The sequence below is a fragment of the Medicago sativa genome, chromosome 1, assembly GCF_051527215.1.
Source record: "Medicago sativa cultivar Bolivia chromosome 1, Bolivia_mono, whole genome shotgun sequence".
In the NCBI taxonomy this organism is placed as follows: domain Eukaryota; kingdom Viridiplantae; phylum Streptophyta; class Magnoliopsida; order Fabales; family Fabaceae; genus Medicago; species Medicago sativa.
The window spans coordinates 71,493,896-71,510,519 of NC_140749.1; the positions used below are offsets into that span (position 1 = coordinate 71,493,896).

The following is a 16,624-nucleotide window of genomic DNA, read 5'->3' on the forward strand; positions in this document are numbered from 1 at the left end:
AACCTATAAGCTAATGTTTTTGAAGGATAATGAGTTTTGTCTTTTAATTTGTTGAAGAAAGAAAGATGGAAAATAGAGATGGAAGGGAGAACACCACCGCTGCTGTGGTACACCGTCTCTTAGCTCCACCGCGCGGCCACCACTTGTGCAGGTTGCCGTTGAGATGGGTTTGTTAGGAATGTGGGTTGAGTCAGATGAGTTTGTGAGTGAAAGGAATCTCACGAGGAATGAAGGAAAAGACAAATACCAAGCCTATGTGATGTAATTGTTTTTGTTAATATCCATTGATTTGTCATTAAACAAAATGAATGGTTGAGATTGCTCACAGGAGAAAACTGGAGAGATTATTCATGGGAGACAATCCCTTCCCCAATAAAACTATCAACTAACAAATGTCAAAAATGAATATAATTAACATTACACATAAAAGAAAAATTCCATTAATTCAGAAGATAACTAGCAACCACATATCATATCGTAAGCCAAGTATGGTTATAACGAGCAATTTCCTACTTTACAACTCAATGATTACAGTTCACACGCACCAACATTAATCATGTCACATCATCTCATTTCTCAAGGGTCAATCGATGATACAATGCATGAGGCACATATTTACAAAAAAAAAAAAAAAACTATCATGTTATTTAAACTCCACAAATAGGCGATTCGACTATTATGCGATGAACCATCTCAACTGAGTGAAGAAAGGGTGATGCTAGAGCAGCCGAGCAAGGGATTTGATTCTTTCTCAAGGCCACTAACTCAGAATGTGGGTCGTCAAGCGCTCAAAATTGAGTCAAAACATATTGGAACTGACGTGACAAACCCATGATGTTTACTCTCAAAAACACTATACTTTTGAGGAATGAGGAAGGAGACATGATCTTTAGTCGAGCTACGCACCAAGGACATTGTTAATAGATCATGTCGAGGAGAGGAAATTGAAGTCAAATGTGAGGCGTCAAGATCCCACTGACAAGTGAGTTATCACGCAACACCCACATAATTTGCTGAATAGGGGTTTAAGCATTGTAGGTCACATCATTTAGCTAGTAGGAAATAGTTACACTACAAACACTCTGTCTATACATTATAATTAACACATACAATCAATCATATAAGCTTATTTCAAAAACAATCGCTTACCATAGTGTAGTTTAAACCTAAAAACAACTGTACATAACGCTCTATTTGAGAAGTTGGAGAACTCATAGTTGAGGGACATTTTTCCTCCTTCAACATCAATCGCTTACCATAAAGGAAATTGCAGTTGAGAAAAGTCAACCAACCTCGACTAATTTCATCTTTCATCCGGTGCACAGAAGTATGCGAAAAATACAATTATATGCCATACACACAAGCTTAACTAGTTAGCTAACTCACCTTTATTAAGACATCTTTTGGCCCGGCTTTTTTACAGTCTAAAAGCTACTTTAAAACAAAGTTAAAATTAAGGGTTTTAAGAAAGAAGTTAAAGTTGTTTGATTACTTTATTATTTTTAGTTTTACAGCTATTTTTAAGTTAAAAGTTGTTTGGCAAAATATTGTACAAGGCTTTGAATCTAATAGTTGGTTTTTTCATTTCCAATTATACCCTATGACAAATTTAGTTATAAGAATACTACATTTTTTGTGTCATTCAAAAATATAAGAATTTACATTATATAATATTATATTTGTTACATTGTTGGTATCATTGAAAAATATGAAAAATATACGTATTGTTTTTTTTAATAAGAAAAAGATATGCATAGTTTGTTATAATATGTCTTGTCCAAAAGATATGTATAGTTTGTTACAAACAAGTAGTTCTAAAGTAGCATTCAACAACTTTTGGTCAAACCCCATTCCATTCAATTTTATGCATCCTAAAAAAAAATACTTTTTTTAGTAAGTACTTAATTGATATTGTGTTTGGCACATAGTCACCAGATTCGCAATTCGTTTGGTACGTGATACGGGTACGCGTTCGCAATCTACCAAGTATTCGGTACGTCAAAGGGTATACAGAGTCGGTACGCTCGGGTTCGTAATATAAGTATGTTATACTAATAATTATACTATCAACAATTTTTTTATTTAATTAAACAATGAAATTACAAATTAATGTATTAAACAATAAAAAGAAATAGAAATAGCTATCTATTTTTTAATTTTATTTTACTTTCCCAAGGTAAAGATCACGTGGAGAGAGTTTTTCCTTTACCAAAGCATTTGAAAGTGTGTTGTGTAGACACTTTTTGATTCTTTTTCTCATCATTAATTGCTATAATGACCTTTCTTCTATCACTCTATGGACCGCTTCATCTTCCTGACTCAAAAAGCCTACTTTCCACCGTTTGTTCTGCCATGGCTTCCATCTTTACACCGGTTCGCCATTCAGGAGAATTAAACAACAAATTTTGATGAATTGGTACGTGAAAGTACCGCGAATTGGTACGGACGAACTGATTCGCGGTTCTCCAGGGAGGAGAGCGAATTATGTGACTCTGGTTTGGCATACCTTCTCCTTAAAAATGTAGAGAAGCAGAAGAAGAAAAAAAAAAGGCCAAACAGTACTTGATACTCTAATTCCAATTCCATTTTACACTATCGATCTAACGGCCAAAATTTTCAGACATCGCTTATATATGTTGCATAATTTATCACACATGTACACTTGTTTTATCACAATTTTAATCACCAAACTATGTTTAACATAAGAAAGGCATTCCATTCTAGTTCATATGATATGACCAAGAACAGAGCGTTGACCACACTTGTTTCTTCCATGATTCCTTCATGCTTAAATTATAAATGGACCATGTCTACGAATATATACATATTATCAAGCTAGGTACTAGCTGATTACATGAACAACCCAAAATGATTTGTAGACCCCCAAAACCAATCTATTATCTACACATTGAGAGAGGGAGGGTGTGTAAATAGATAGATGTGATTGGTTAATGGTGTGATAAGAAGAGAGATAGAGATAAAATGAGATGTAGAAATTTTAAAAGTGTCTAAATAAAAGTCTATGATCATAGGAGTGAATCGTGATGATATCACACTGAAGGTGCACTGATTGGCACCGGTGTATCGTGTCCGGTGGCAGAGGGAGACACACTCGTGGCCGGCTCAATCCTACCCATTATAAACCCTAATTTCCTAATAGACTCGTCATCTTCCTCGTCATGATACGCATAAGCAAACCCACCATGTCTTGTCAAGTCCATCCCTGCAGTCTCATCATCCCTCGATATCCTCAACAATTTCATCTTATTCAGCCCATAAAATAACGGCACCATTGTGACGGTAACCCACCCACAAATAACCAACACCTCAACCACCTGCGCCGCAAACAACCTCCCTCCACCACCCATCAACAATCCATACGGCCTCCCGGTCCCATAAATCTCATCAACATACTCCCCCTTTGCAAACAATCCCGTAAACAACACCCCCCATGCGCCACACCCTCCATGTAACTGCGCAGCCTCTAATGGATCATCATACTTCACCTTAATCGCCAATTTATTAAGCCCAATCAAAACCCACGCCGCAACAAACCCACACACAATCGCGGCCCATGGTTCCACAACAGAACAACCTGCAGTTATAGCAGCAAAACCGCCAAGTAAACCGTTACACACGTCAATCACGTTCCAATGTCCAACTAATAACCGTTTACTGAACAAAGTTGTTAAAGCTGCAGTGCATCCAGCCAATGTCGTTGTGACACCTGTTCTTCCAATAGCACTCCATTGACCATAATAATTCCTTTTGTTACTCATATTTCCATAGCTTTTTGCAATTGTTAAAAATGAACCGGGGTTGAACCCGTACCAACCGAACCATAATAAAAAAGAACCCAACACCACCAACGACGCGCTATGTCCTTTCAATGCAACAGACCGGCCTGTCTGGTCGAACCGCCCTATTCTAGGACCTTCTATAAATGCCCCCCATAACCCTGCTATTCCACCCACCATATGAACCACACCTGAACCGGCAAAGTCAATAACACCGGACCCAAATAAAACATCACCATCGGTTCGCGTTGGGCTGGCCCAACCATCGGCAGACCAAACCCAATGCGAAACGATGGGGTAAACAAAACCGGTTAAGAAAGAAGAATATATGAGATATGCCACGAATTGGGTTCTCTCTGCAATGGAGCCACTGGTGATACCGGCAGCTGCGATGGCGAAGGCCCATTGGTAGAGAAAGAAGCTGTAGTCACCGGAAGGTGAAGGGTAATCCCTTAGACCAAAAAAGTGGCGGCCGATGAAGCCGTTGGAGGGTGCTCCAAAGGCGAAAGCGAAGCCGAAGAGATAGTAGGAGAGGCCACCGGCGGCAGCGTCAAGGACATTGGTGAGCATGATGTTCATGGTGTTTTTGGCTCGAACAGAGCCGGCACAGAGCATGGCGAAACCAAGCTGCATGGCGAAGACTAAATAAGCTGAGAAGAGAAGGTAGGTGTTGTCTATTGCATAGGTGGTGTCACTGAGTTTATTTGAGATGGTGTTGAATTGGGTGCATAGGTAGTCTGCAACGGCTGTAGCGTTTGCAGCGGTGGTGAGGAGTGGGGCGAGGTCTGTGGCTGAGCAAGATAGAGAAGCCATATGCGTAGAGTGAGTGAGAGTGAATGTAGAAATGGACACAAGTGATGAGTATAGTGTGATTTTTGAAGTGAATATGAACAGATATGGTGGAGTGGAAGCTATCTATTCTATGCCATCCATTTTATAATGATAGAGTAGGGTTCAAAGTTTTTATCTCTTTATAGCCTCAACTATTTTTTGTGGTTATTTTTGTTTTGTTTGTTTGTGCCTATTTTTAGTGGTTTTCAGAACAACAGAAAGAATATATTTTAAGTGTGGAATGAATCATCAATGATCGATAGTACTTTTGGGGTTAAAAGAACTTGTTCTGTCCTCCTCATTACTTGTCATTTCCTCATTTCTGTGTCCTACCTTTGTGTAGTTTTGTATAGTTTACTTGTGTGCAATAATGCCACTAAAATGCAACCATATCATTGTTGTTATATTATTTTAAATAAATATTTGGTTGTAATACCAAATATTTTGGATAAACGTTCGGTAGAATTGTAGTACCATTCCTACTCTAGCATATAAGTGTGGCCAATAATTTTAAATGGTATGAAAAACTAAAATCTCGTAAAATAGAACAGACTCTTTGTGAGTAACAGTAAGAAAGGGAGTGGATCCTCTCCAGTGGAGATACCTCCAGTTTTCTACAGTGTTTAACTATCCACCTTTGATTATACTCTCTCTCCTTTTTATTGTTACAAAAACACTCTCTCACCTATTTAATAGAGGGTTAATGGAGGGCTTAGATTACACATGAGAGAAAAAAACTGGAGACAATCTCCTCCCCAGTAAGAAAAGTGCTTACCACATGTTGTGTAAGTTTAGTCCACATATGTAGAAGTGTTTATGAATGTTTAAGTTGTGGCAAATTGAAGACGCTAATTTCTATATAATATACAACGGCAGTATTTTAGAAAGTGATGCATAGAAGTAATACATCAAATTTTATTGACCAAACTTTCTCTTAGTCGGATGTAGTATTTTTATTTTAGAAAGTTCCAATAACTCTATCATATATCGAATTTATATATACAAGTATTTTGCTTATGTCAATCTTCAGGCTCCTATATTACCATTTCTACTTGGGGTATTGTATGTCATAGGTAAAACATTTCTAATTTGAGATCTTCCACCGGTGAAAGAGAATTACTCCTCCAAAATAGTTATGGAGAACCTGCTTAAATCCGTTAACCAAAAGAAAAATTTATTTTGAAATCAATTTAAAGTTATATTTAGAGTGGGAAGTCCAACGATATATCTAGGATAGGCTCGGATACCATGTTGAAATTTGGGGTCTAACTCATCCGTACAAAATCGGCTTAAAACAAGGAGTGCATTCTAACCACTTACAACAAACAGTAAAAATATGTTTTCTGCTTAAATATGTCAACAATGATTTATCTGAATGGCCATGGTAAACTCCTCAACCACGTACCCGCGGACTATCTATTAGTAATGTAGCAATAAGATCTTAAACTTGTGTGTCCAACAAGTTCCGACAATAATTAATCACTACTAAACGGTGGTACGTGGATACTTTATACCTATAACATATAGTCATATAGGAAAAACTCTAGAAGTTGACAAAATAAAGAGAAGGAGGTGAAAGGGAAATATGCAACCTTTGGTGATTATTAAATAATTTATTTACTACAGGATTGCCCTTTCTGTGATGCTATGGACACTGGAACCATTAAAATATCCAACTTACAGAAGAAGAGAGGTTGAACTCGAACCATAATTAGGTATTTCTTACTTATATTTCAACAAAAAAAAAATCCAAATTTATAAATTGTGGAATCGTACATCAGCTTGACATTCTTATTTGTTTGGTAAGTCTTGAAAAACAAAGTGTTTTTTTAGACTCTCGTCATCAAATTCAAGATTCTTCGTTAAATTATATGTGTAGGAAACTGTGAACTATGTCACTATTATTACATTATTTTGGTGTATTTGGCAGATTCCCTTAAAAAACAAGAGTACGCTACTCTTGATGATTGGTTAAAATCATGTATTGATGTCTCCCTTACTTTTTTTATGCCTTTTTCAAATTCCTATCTACCTCCCAAACCTAAAAATAATGCACATAGTACATTTAGGCAGAGTAGACTTTCATATATTATAAACATGGATCAATATGTGACCAAAATTTAAACAAGGATCTTGAAAATAGCTGCGTCGAGCTTGATCAAATGACAACTACCATTACAAGTGTATTATATAACTTTGCAGAAAATTAAGCATAAGAAACTTGAATGAAAAATAAAATAAAAGCAATTTTGGGATGCATTGCATGGCCAAGTTGCCGCAGTGTGTGGTCCATTCCACAATATGCAGCAACAAGGAAAAGGAAAAATATTCATCAATTATTCAATTGTAAGGTGTAACATCTGGAAAAGTCTTCACCTAATGAATGCAGAAACTGCAGTAAGTTCCAAAAATATGGTGTCACCTTAACCTAACTGCTAATCTATCATAGCTCCATACATGGCAAGACAAAATTGGGGAAAATTAAACAGTATTCATAATTATTTATCTAACTTAGAGCTATCGTTAATTTACCTGTACATTTTATTACAGTATCGAACCTATTTACCTCATATAAGATCCACAAATTACCTGCTCCACATCCATTTATTTATCTTTACAGCACCCCATCCATTTATTTAGTCAGATATCTTTTGATACCGACATTGATCCTACTATAGTACTGTCATCATCTAAACAGAATATATTACACTTGAGACGACAGAGAAACAATTCTGTGCGCAGTAACTAATTTACTCAAAAAAATTGTAAATGCTAAACCGAAAGCATACAAACATACTATAAGCAAAGCATTATACTTATAACTGATTATGAAAATGTTTTGTAAATTAAACATAACACCTATAGTTTTTTTACCTGTACTTCAATTAGATAAAGTTATAAATGTCTCAAACCTTTACTTGTGAATGTTTGGAAATATCTGTATCCCTTTGCTGATTAATTCAATTGTCTGATATAACTTGTGTTTGAGACAATTGAATTAATCAGCAAAGGGATACAGATATTTCCTTAATAGAAACTGAAATGCACAGAAAGTCAAGGAAAGAGATAGGATTCAAGAGAGTCGAATCTGAGAGAATTTTGTATATTCCATTCTGATTTACATAAGAGTACAGTGGTGTCTTTATAGTACAGCTAGATGTAACCAACTTCTAACAGAATTCCTAACTGTGACTGCTAAATTCTGAGTTGGAGAAATGAGAGGATTGGGCGAAGGCTCAACTCTAAATACAAGACACTATGTATTCCTAATTTTCCTAATTAGGCAAACATAGAATATGATAATACAATAAAGGGTCTGTTTTTCTTGCCGATAATAAACAACCCAACTCCCCTTGCCTCAAAAATAAAAACTCCCTTTACAAAGAAAACATAACTCGTGAACTACACTCATCACTCCATCCATAAGAAATTTAAAACTGAATTTGTCTATTTACATGACATAGTTTTAACATTAGAATATTGGCGGGAAAGATGAAAGAAACTCGACAAATCTGGATGATCAGAGCAACATTAAACAAAAATATTGCTACTACGAACATTGATTGCCAATTATGTCATGAGTTTGGTACTTCATTATGGTTGAATACTAATACTTACAAACTTACACTGTGCAGCTACTCCACCATTTACAAGCAAAATTGAGCAAACGAAGCAGACATAAAGCTCAATTTTTCTCTGATTTGAGCTGTATACCAAGTAAAACAAGCCCCCCTGAAGTAAGTGCGGACAACAACGTGGAGCCGTAAAAAATAGTAAGCAATGTTCCCCTCAAAGACTGCAGCCAAATAATTATACATTTAAGGCATCAGAAATCGGTAGTTAACAAAAGCAAGTTGAGGTGCTGTGAGTGAGAAGTTATTTCAAAGCACCTTAGCAAGCATCAAAGCATTGTCATTTGCATACTGCAAAGAACTCTCCGGAGTGTTTTGAATTCCTTGAGCTATCTCCCATGTAAGAATCCTATTTCAAAGTTTAGCGAAAAATTAAGTTTTCTCGGTCTCAATCCTTACTGAAAAAAAAAAATTTAACATGGAAAACATACCCAAAAACAAATGCAATTGCGGCCCCAATATTTGCTTTAGTGGGTGTAATTTCAACCTGCAGTGCTCCAAACTGCAATTGGCAACCAGGTTACTGATTTTGCTGAATCACAGTAGTTTTGCACTACAATAAACTTCCGCTAAACAGATACAGATTAGTTACGAACCTTCAGAGTCTTATTTTTCTCTTTGGGTTGTTCATCTATTACTGAAGAGGTTGAACTAGCAGATAGAGCTCTCCCAGCCTCAATCATTGCTTTTGCGATCTATAAACATTTCCACATGCCAATGTTAGATAAAAATCACCATTTCAAATATGGCAACATTGACTCTTCGAATAAATTTAACTCTTTAGCCATGTTTTATTGTGCACAAAGGTAATAGGTGATAGTAATTATAAAAACAACTGACTTGAAAATTCCAATGAATAGCCAGAAAATTGATTGCTCTGTGTTAACAATTAGTCACTGCAGAAGCATGTTATGTTTGGCATTCATGGCCCAGTAATGTAAAATGTTTCTCGTCAATTAAATAAAAGGCTGGTATGGATGTAGAAACTGCGAGCCCTGTTTTTTTTGGGTGCATTTTGGAAACCACTAACCATAGTCTGAAATCGATACGCTTCAATTAGGATTTTTTTTGTTGATGTTCTAAAATTGAGTAATCACACATTAAGCTACAAAGAAAAGATAACAAAAAAAAAGTGATTATACACAACTTTTACGGTTCATTAGTTTCCGCGTTTGAACCTAATAACAACTTGACATCGTAAGTTTGTTTCACTATAATACATGTTTTCAAAGAAGAAAAAAAGTTGTAACAGATGCTAAACTCTTACCGTAGAGGGTAAATGACCCTGTAGCAAACAAGATTAGGACCTAGTTTGAATTAGTTTCTAACTTACAAGTGGCTCTCAACTAAGCTAAGTAAATTTCTTAACTAATAAAAAAAAAACTTTAATGTACAGAAAAGCTAAATGAGAGAGCTTCTGAAAAAGTTGATTATAGAAGCTTATTTCAACTTCTGTGAAAAGCTACTATTTAGAAAACTTGTGGTCATTGAATGATTATTTAACTTTCCTTTTCCTCTATGCACTTGTTGAAAAATTTGTTCAAACCGACTCTAGTTAAATGATTAAAATGAAATACAACAAAAGAGCAGAATCCACCTTCACTCTATTCGGATATCAGTTAGTTATTTCCCCAAAAATGTCAATCATTTTCTCATTTCATTAACTTCAAAGAAGCTAGAGAACCACCAACACATATTAAGTAGTGTAAATACCTTTTGTGTCTCACCTTGGCCATACTGTCCCATTGACTGAAACCTTTTTCCAGCAGATACCAAACGCCTTCCAAGTGCTAAGAAGCAAAAGTAACAAAGACATCTTCAAGCTAAATCCCACATAATTTTCAAAGAAGAGTTTTCTCATGGATTTACATTTACCTGATTTGGCAGTGCCTGTCAAATTAGCCTCCATCAAAGGAAGTTTCGCTGCTAAAAAGCGGGAGGATGATGTATCGGCAGTCTCCCATGCTCGAGATAGGTTTAGCAATGTCTCTCCTAACTCTTTACCGCACTAAGAAAGTATATTCATTCCCATTAAACAAATACACCCATTCTATTTTAGAATTGGAAATACAGCATACAAACATAGCATAGTCAATTTTAAGAAGCAAATCAATGGATTAGCACAAAGTTACATCCATGTAAACAGATGCTTCAATTTAATTTTACATGAACATATTGATTGCAAATGAAGGAAAAACTATACATGAAAATGAAACCACCTTATCGGTGCATAACAACTAATAATTGAGTTAGTTAAGTTAGTTAAGAGTGCTAATTTGGTTAACATGCAGTTATTAGTTTTGATGCAAATAGCTGCTTGCCATATCAGAAATTGGATAGTTCTACAGGAAATCAAGGAGGGAAAACCATTATCATTGTAAGTTGTAACAGTTAATCTTAAGTGGAATCTAAATTTTGCTTGCATCGGAAGTAGCAAACTACGAAGCATTGACAGACGACACTAAACATGACACTAACACATAGACACTAAACATGACACTAACACATAGACACAGACACATCGAATGAATATGACACTAACACCTAGACACCGATAATAATTTCAAATTAAAAATGAAAGTGGTTGAATATAAACCACGTGTATCGTGGTGATGTGCCTGTGTCCGATACACAGACACGTGTCTACCGGACACACCTTCAACATGAAGTATCAGTGCTAGATACGAAAATGACAAGCACTAACCTCATCCAAAACAGGTCCATTTGAAAGGTCGAATGCAGCATCATTCAGCTTTACAGATCACATACATGATTACAAAGCAAAAGAACATTGTTAATTAGCTATTTGTTACTATTGGAAACTTATTACATAAAAATGTTGAGTGGTAAGTTACAATGTGCACAGGATTGCACTACACTTACGTCCAATCGAAGATCGTTGGGAAACTTTCCAAAGTAATCAGGAGGAAGATCAAAACTGTCCTGCAACGTAAAAACCCACATAAACTCGTGAATTGGGAAACTTGAAGAAAAAAAAATGAAACATGGGAAATGAATGGCTTACAGCAATTTGTTGGAGAAGTGTTTTGGGGTCAGGTTCTGTAGAATTAGGCGAATTGGACTCTGTTAGAGCAAAACGCAGAGAGTTAGGTTTGTGAAGAAAAATGGTATTGAAATTGGTAGAAGTGGTAGTATGGGGGAATCTGAGTGAAGTTGTGGAAGGGAATGATTGGGTGTGATGTTGGGAAAGAGTGGGTGTTAAAGAGCAGAATTTGGAGAGAGAAGGAAAACAATGAAGAGAAGGTGAAGCCATTATTGTCTTCATTCCAACCATGATTGATTGAAGCTGTGTATGCAATGCAACAAACTGTGTCAGCCACTGAAACTCAGACAGAAAATGTTAAATTTGCATGTCACTTATCCCAATCTAGATAACGTGTTTTTTTAATTTTTGTTCATAAACGTGTTTTTTTAATTATTAAGGAAAAAAAAACACAGAACTTTTTTTAAAAAAAAAACACAGAACTTTTTTTATTTTGAGAGAAGAATTTTATTTTTATGATGCCTTTGTTTAACTATCATCATATCAATCAGGATATTATCTTCGATCTTCTATTTTTACTAAACTATATGTTCTTTCACTCTTTAGATCAAACTTCCTAAATAAAAAGTTCCTTAACGCGTAACTTCAATGTATTTGGTTCTTGTTTGTCAAAAAAAATAATAATATTGATTCATGTTTGATTCTTTAATCGATTGCTTGAGTCTATGTGCAGAAGAACAAAGTAAAATAAATAAATTTCTTCTATGTGAAAAGTGATTATGTTCTACATTTGGAGCTTTATTGATGGCATTGGGCTAAGGCTCGCAGTGTTGGCTTGCTTTCCAATCTCAACATAGCCAAACATGAAGGAAACTACAGAATTCGCCGTTAGAAACATTGCATTAGAAACATGAAGTAGGTTCTAAATGCAATGTGGTCTTAAAAAATCTCAGGCGCGGAGTATGAATCTTCCTCCACCGTTTCACACCTTACCTTTAAATTGTCATGAAATTCATCATTGTCCCCATCATTCTCGGCCATCGAGTTAGAAAAGGAAATATGAAACAGTGCACCTCAAGTTTGATAAAACTACCACTGCAAATCAGTCTCCGATTGAAAACCACAAAGCATACAAGTTGAACTACATTACACAGCAGTGACACCACCTATGCAATAAGCTTAGACTGAACTAGCAACGGGAATTTTAATAATTTATATGAAATGATAGATTCACATCATAGTCATAGCATACCAAAAAATGATATACTCGTAAGCATTTGAACTTGCTCTTCAAATCCCGATTACCACATGTATCCCATTTGCACAGCATTTTGGGAAGTACACATGTGACACATTGAATTCGAGAACTACATTAGAACGAAAACAAAACTAATTCCATTCTAAGTTGGAAAAAAAGATGTGTTTTACAGTGCTATTAAACAATATTAGCGTGTGACATTAATGGAGAATTGAAAAATGAAATCCTGCTCACATGACTGAAATCAAATCATGCCCCCATGCTATTTTGTACGTAAAACAAATTGCAATTTAAAAAATAAAATAAAAAATGCAAGCCTGTGTTCTTGTATGGCTACAAAACTGCTTTAGATATAATTTCTCACTCTAACAACAAGGCATGTTAGTAGATTTCTACAACTACAAAGACCTTCTCAGCCCAAGGGGATAACAGATTCCAGCTTGATCTTTAGTCATGTTGTCAGCTTGCAACCTTTGCAACCTTTCTTTGTTCAATTTGACCGGATAGTGGACACTGCATCTCAGTCCAACTTATTGGAACCAAAGTTGCACCTAAATACAGAAAGTACAATAGGTTGAGGCACAAATGAATTTGACCATATATACTTTGTAGGAAAAGAAAAAAAGATAAATAAAACTTCATTGTATTGAGTGTCAAAGTCAGATAAGCTTAAAACTAAACAGTTGTGTTTCCTGATAAGCCAATGTACAAAAATCCCCTACCTGTCAGTGCATGCTAAGGCCCCGTTAACATTTTCTATTTTCTTTTTTTAAAACTTGTGTTAATTTAACTTGCACAAAGAGATAATAGACTATTAAAGTGAACAATGTATAATTTTTTGGAAAGAATGAAAATGCCAAAAAAAAGTTTCATTAGTTCCAGAAATGCATCACTCCTAGCTAGCATTTCATTTTGTCTCCATCACGATGGTTCACTTCAAGAGTCTCGCATCTTCTTATTAGCAAGTTAAAACAAACACATATTTTAGAAAATGAAAATAAAAAATATTTTCACAAACGGGCCTAAAATTCAAACCAGGTCCCTAGACCAAAGTACAAGTGTTACACTTCAACTGATGTAAACTAATCCACTCCCTCATTGATCTCATTAATGATACATGTTTATAAGCAGGATGTGTAACAAACTTTAACAAACTCACTCTCCCTTGAACACACGTAACTCTAATAACTTACTCTGTAAAATTAGTTTACATCAGTTCTAGTGTCTTAACAACAAATAAAATATAAAACAAATCCAAGCTTATCTCTCTCTAGTTACATTCTTTCATTCATGACTGATTGAAATTCCAATTTAAATTAGCACATCAGTCCAAAGCTATAATTAAAATAGCAATCCCCAAACTCCAAAGCCTACCCCAATCTCACCAACATATTCCCTCAATGAGTGTTGTTGTGCTAAGTGCTAACTGATATCTGATAAATTGATGAAATTCAAATCGCATAAGAGATATATGATAAATATTTAGCGAATCGACTTGGGGGGGAATAGTGGTTTGCTCAAATTCCTCTATGCAACAGTGCTACGCCACTATTTGACAATATTTTGTACCAGCACTAAATAGCGTATTGCGAAACAATATTGATTCGTTCAAATTCCGCTATGCGATAGCACTACAGCCGCTATTTAACAACATTGCTTCCTCACAACCAAGTACCAACTAGACAAGAGAATGCAGAAGTCCATATAAACAAGCAGTAACAAAAAATGGGAACTGGCAACAAAATAAAAAATAAAAAATATATTATATACGAGGGTGAAATTCCCGCAATATGAACACAATCTCACCAGCGGTGCTTTCTGCCGAAACAACACCAAGCTCATTTTTTGCAGTTGTCAGAAAGTAAGCCCGTGCATTTCCAAGGGAAAGCTGATAAAAAAAGATTGAGTTAAGTTAGAGTGTTACTCAAGTAGCAACCAATTGACTTGAGGGCAACTGGGTTTTGAAATCAACTTGTTAAACTATTAAAGCAGTAATAGTACCACAAGAGCTTTAACAATGTCACCAGGACGAAAAGACAAGTGCATGTCTACTTTATCAATCTCAGTTGCCCTAACGTCTTGCTGCCTGCCAAAATAAGAATAATGAATACTCTAATATTTTAAACCAGAAAACAGGAATAATTATTATAATTCCAAATGATGAAACACGTGAAATTTGTGATATAAGGATAGTCATGCACAGTTATAGGAAAGTGAGCTCAAGTGTTTAACCAAACAGACAAGATTTAACTGAATGCATTCCTACGACCCTTTTCTTCCCTTTTTTTCAATGTAATTGCTAAAGTCCCTCTAAAACAACAAATGATAATTTCAAATCTAGAGATTATCTATGAAAGAATAGCAACTCTGTGTGCATCCATAGAGATTAACGTATCAGGAAAAAAAAAATTATTGTTCTTTACATAGGTTTTTTGCAAATTGAGGACGCAGTGAAGCATTATATGCACCTTTGTTTGATGTAATGCGGAGACAAGGCCACTCAAAACCAGGCACCACCACTTTGCCAGCCACTTTAAGTGAACTTTACCAATGCTAATCAAATGCAGGCTAATGGTGGGTAAATTGTAAAGATACACCATGCATAGTAAATCGTAAAATTAGAACATAACAGCGTAACGGGTTTACATGCAACGGTTACTTCATTGAAGTCACTTGAATTTAAACTTTCTAATAACCAGAGACAGCATTTGTCTAGAATAATTTTTACAAAACAAAATTTTTGTGTGTGTCAGCCATGCTAATCTTCTATGTATCATACAAAACAAAATTAAAAGCTACAACTGGCGACTTATTATATAATTTCCCCGCTAATTTTATTTTACCGAACACTTCAGCTAACTTATCCACTATAAACTTAAAACTACCTGCCACCAGCTACTTCATCCGCTAGCGGTTACAAAACCGTCAGTTATCAAATAACTTTTTTTTTTAATGGCAAATCTTAGTAGTTAGTTTGTTAGATTAATAATTTACTCCATGTCCGGGTTTGAACCAGGATCTCCAACTCCTTTTCTCTTAACTCAAACCATTTGAGCTACCCAACCCCCTAGTCAGTTACCAGCTAATTCATTCGCTATCGGTTATAAGTTCATTTGCTATCGACTAACTTATCCTCAGCTACTTTTTCCAGAGCAATAACAATGGTAAAATTATAGCATACCTAATGACGCCAGTAAATTTTTCACGAACAGACTTCTGACCAACACACATAATATCAGCTTCAGCAATTTTAGTCATCACTTTAGTAACCCTAACAATAACAACAGATCCAGGTTCAGGAACAGGTCCATGAGCTTTATGACCAGTTACTTCAACAATCGGTCTCTGAACATCACAAACAACAAAAAACTCAGCAACAATTATAACGAAATTGTAATCAAGAAAACGAAACCCTAGGAATGGGAGTCCAAAGCTATTGCCGAACCTGGTCAGGAGAATCCGAAGCGGGGGGTATGGTGTGACGGAAACCAGTTAAGGAAGCGTAGACTGTGTTGTTGTGAGTTGCTGTGTATGTTCCTCTTCCGGCTTTAACGTCGTGGGTTTTGCCTATTACTTCTCCTGGTGTCACCATGTCTCGCTCTGCTTCCATTAACGCGAAGGAAGATTCTCTTGTTCGGCGCTATAAAATGAAACTTTGATTTTCGTTTGGGCTGACTAACTCACTCCACTCCTTTGGTCAATTTCATTCATGAACAGGCCTTTTTAAACCTTGTAATATTAAAAATGGTTAATACCCCTTTTGGTCCCTGTAATTTGGGCACTTTCCGGTTTTAGTCCCTGTAAAAAAAAAAGTTTAGATTCTGTCCCTGTCATTTGAGATTCTTCCACTTTTGATCCCTCCTTGAACCAGTCAGCAGAATCTGCTGACGTGGCAGGGATGACTGTGTAATTTTTTTATTTTTCATTTTTTTATAGGGGTACACGTGGCATTTTCGATTTTTTTTAAAAAAAAATTAAAAAAAATTATAAAATTCTGGAAAAATAAAAAAAAAATTAAAAAAAATCCGAAAATTAATAAAAAAAAATCTGGAAAAATTGAAAAAAAATATTAAAAAAATCTGGAAAAATGAAAAATAATAAA

The 16,624-nt window shown here is 35.5% G+C and overlaps 3 protein-coding genes across 3 annotated transcripts; all 3 read right to left on the reverse strand.

The window, feature by feature from the left end:
* Positions 1-2,665: 2,665 nt before the first annotated feature.
* On the reverse strand, positions 2,666-4,984 carry LOC146957025 (ammonium transporter 1 member 2-like). Its single transcript, XM_085733520.1, has one exon. It carries the CDS (start codon positions 4,608-4,610, stop codon positions 3,051-3,053), a length of 1,560 nt encoding a protein of 519 aa, XP_085589646.1. The 5' UTR covers positions 4,611-4,984; the 3' UTR covers positions 2,666-3,050.
* A 3,035-nt stretch (positions 4,985-8,019) lies between these two features.
* LOC146957026 (LOW protein: ammonium transporter 1-like protein) lies at positions 8,020-12,559 on the reverse strand. Its single transcript, XM_085733525.1, has 10 exons — positions 12,258-12,559; positions 11,286-11,567; positions 11,144-11,203; positions 10,965-11,012; positions 10,136-10,268; positions 9,974-10,050; positions 8,857-8,955; positions 8,692-8,762; positions 8,519-8,609; positions 8,020-8,424 (listed from the first exon to the last, which is right to left on the reverse strand). The coding sequence occupies exons 1-10, from the start codon at positions 12,303-12,305 to the stop codon at positions 8,314-8,316; spliced, it is 1,020 nt and encodes a 339-aa protein (XP_085589651.1). The 5' UTR covers positions 12,306-12,559; the 3' UTR covers positions 8,020-8,313.
* A 140-nt stretch (positions 12,560-12,699) lies between these two features.
* LOC146957027 (Nucleic acid-binding, OB-fold-like protein) lies at positions 12,700-16,217 on the reverse strand. The gene is made up of 5 exons (XM_085733530.1): positions 15,968-16,217; positions 15,704-15,867; positions 14,524-14,608; positions 14,329-14,410; positions 12,700-13,073 (listed from the first exon to the last, which is right to left on the reverse strand). The coding sequence occupies exons 1-5, from the start codon at positions 16,130-16,132 to the stop codon at positions 12,982-12,984; spliced, it is 588 nt and encodes a 195-aa protein (XP_085589656.1). The 5' UTR covers positions 16,133-16,217; the 3' UTR covers positions 12,700-12,981.
* Positions 16,218-16,624: the final 407 nt, after the last annotated feature.

Bases quoted from the DNA above. Each gene is read 5' to 3' on its own strand.
- LOC146957026 (XM_085733525.1), bottom strand. From the start codon at position 12,305: ATGGCCGAGAATGATGGGGACAATGATGAATTTCATGACAATTTAAAG. The intron at 11,568-12,257 runs GTAAGGTGTGAA...TTGCATACACAG, and splicing joins AATTTCATGACAATTTAAAG to CTTCAATCAATCATGGTTGG. The intron at 11,204-11,285 runs GTAAGCCATTCA...TTTACGTTGCAG, and splicing joins CACTTCTCCAACAAATTGCT to GACAGTTTTGATCTTCCTCC.
- LOC146957027 (XM_085733530.1), bottom strand. From the start codon at position 16,132: ATGGAAGCAGAGCGAGACATGGTGACACCAGGAGAAGTAATAGGCAAA. The intron at 14,609-15,703 runs GTATGCTATAAT...TTATTTTGGCAG, and splicing joins AAATTTACTGGCGTCATTAG to GCAGCAAGACGTTAGGGCAA. The intron at 14,411-14,523 runs GTACTATTACTG...TTTTTTTATCAG, and splicing joins ACATTGTTAAAGCTCTTGTG to CTTTCCCTTGGAAATGCACG.
- LOC146957025 (XM_085733520.1), bottom strand. From the start codon at position 4,610: ATGGCTTCTCTATCTTGCTCAGCCACAGACCTCGCCCCACTCCTCACC.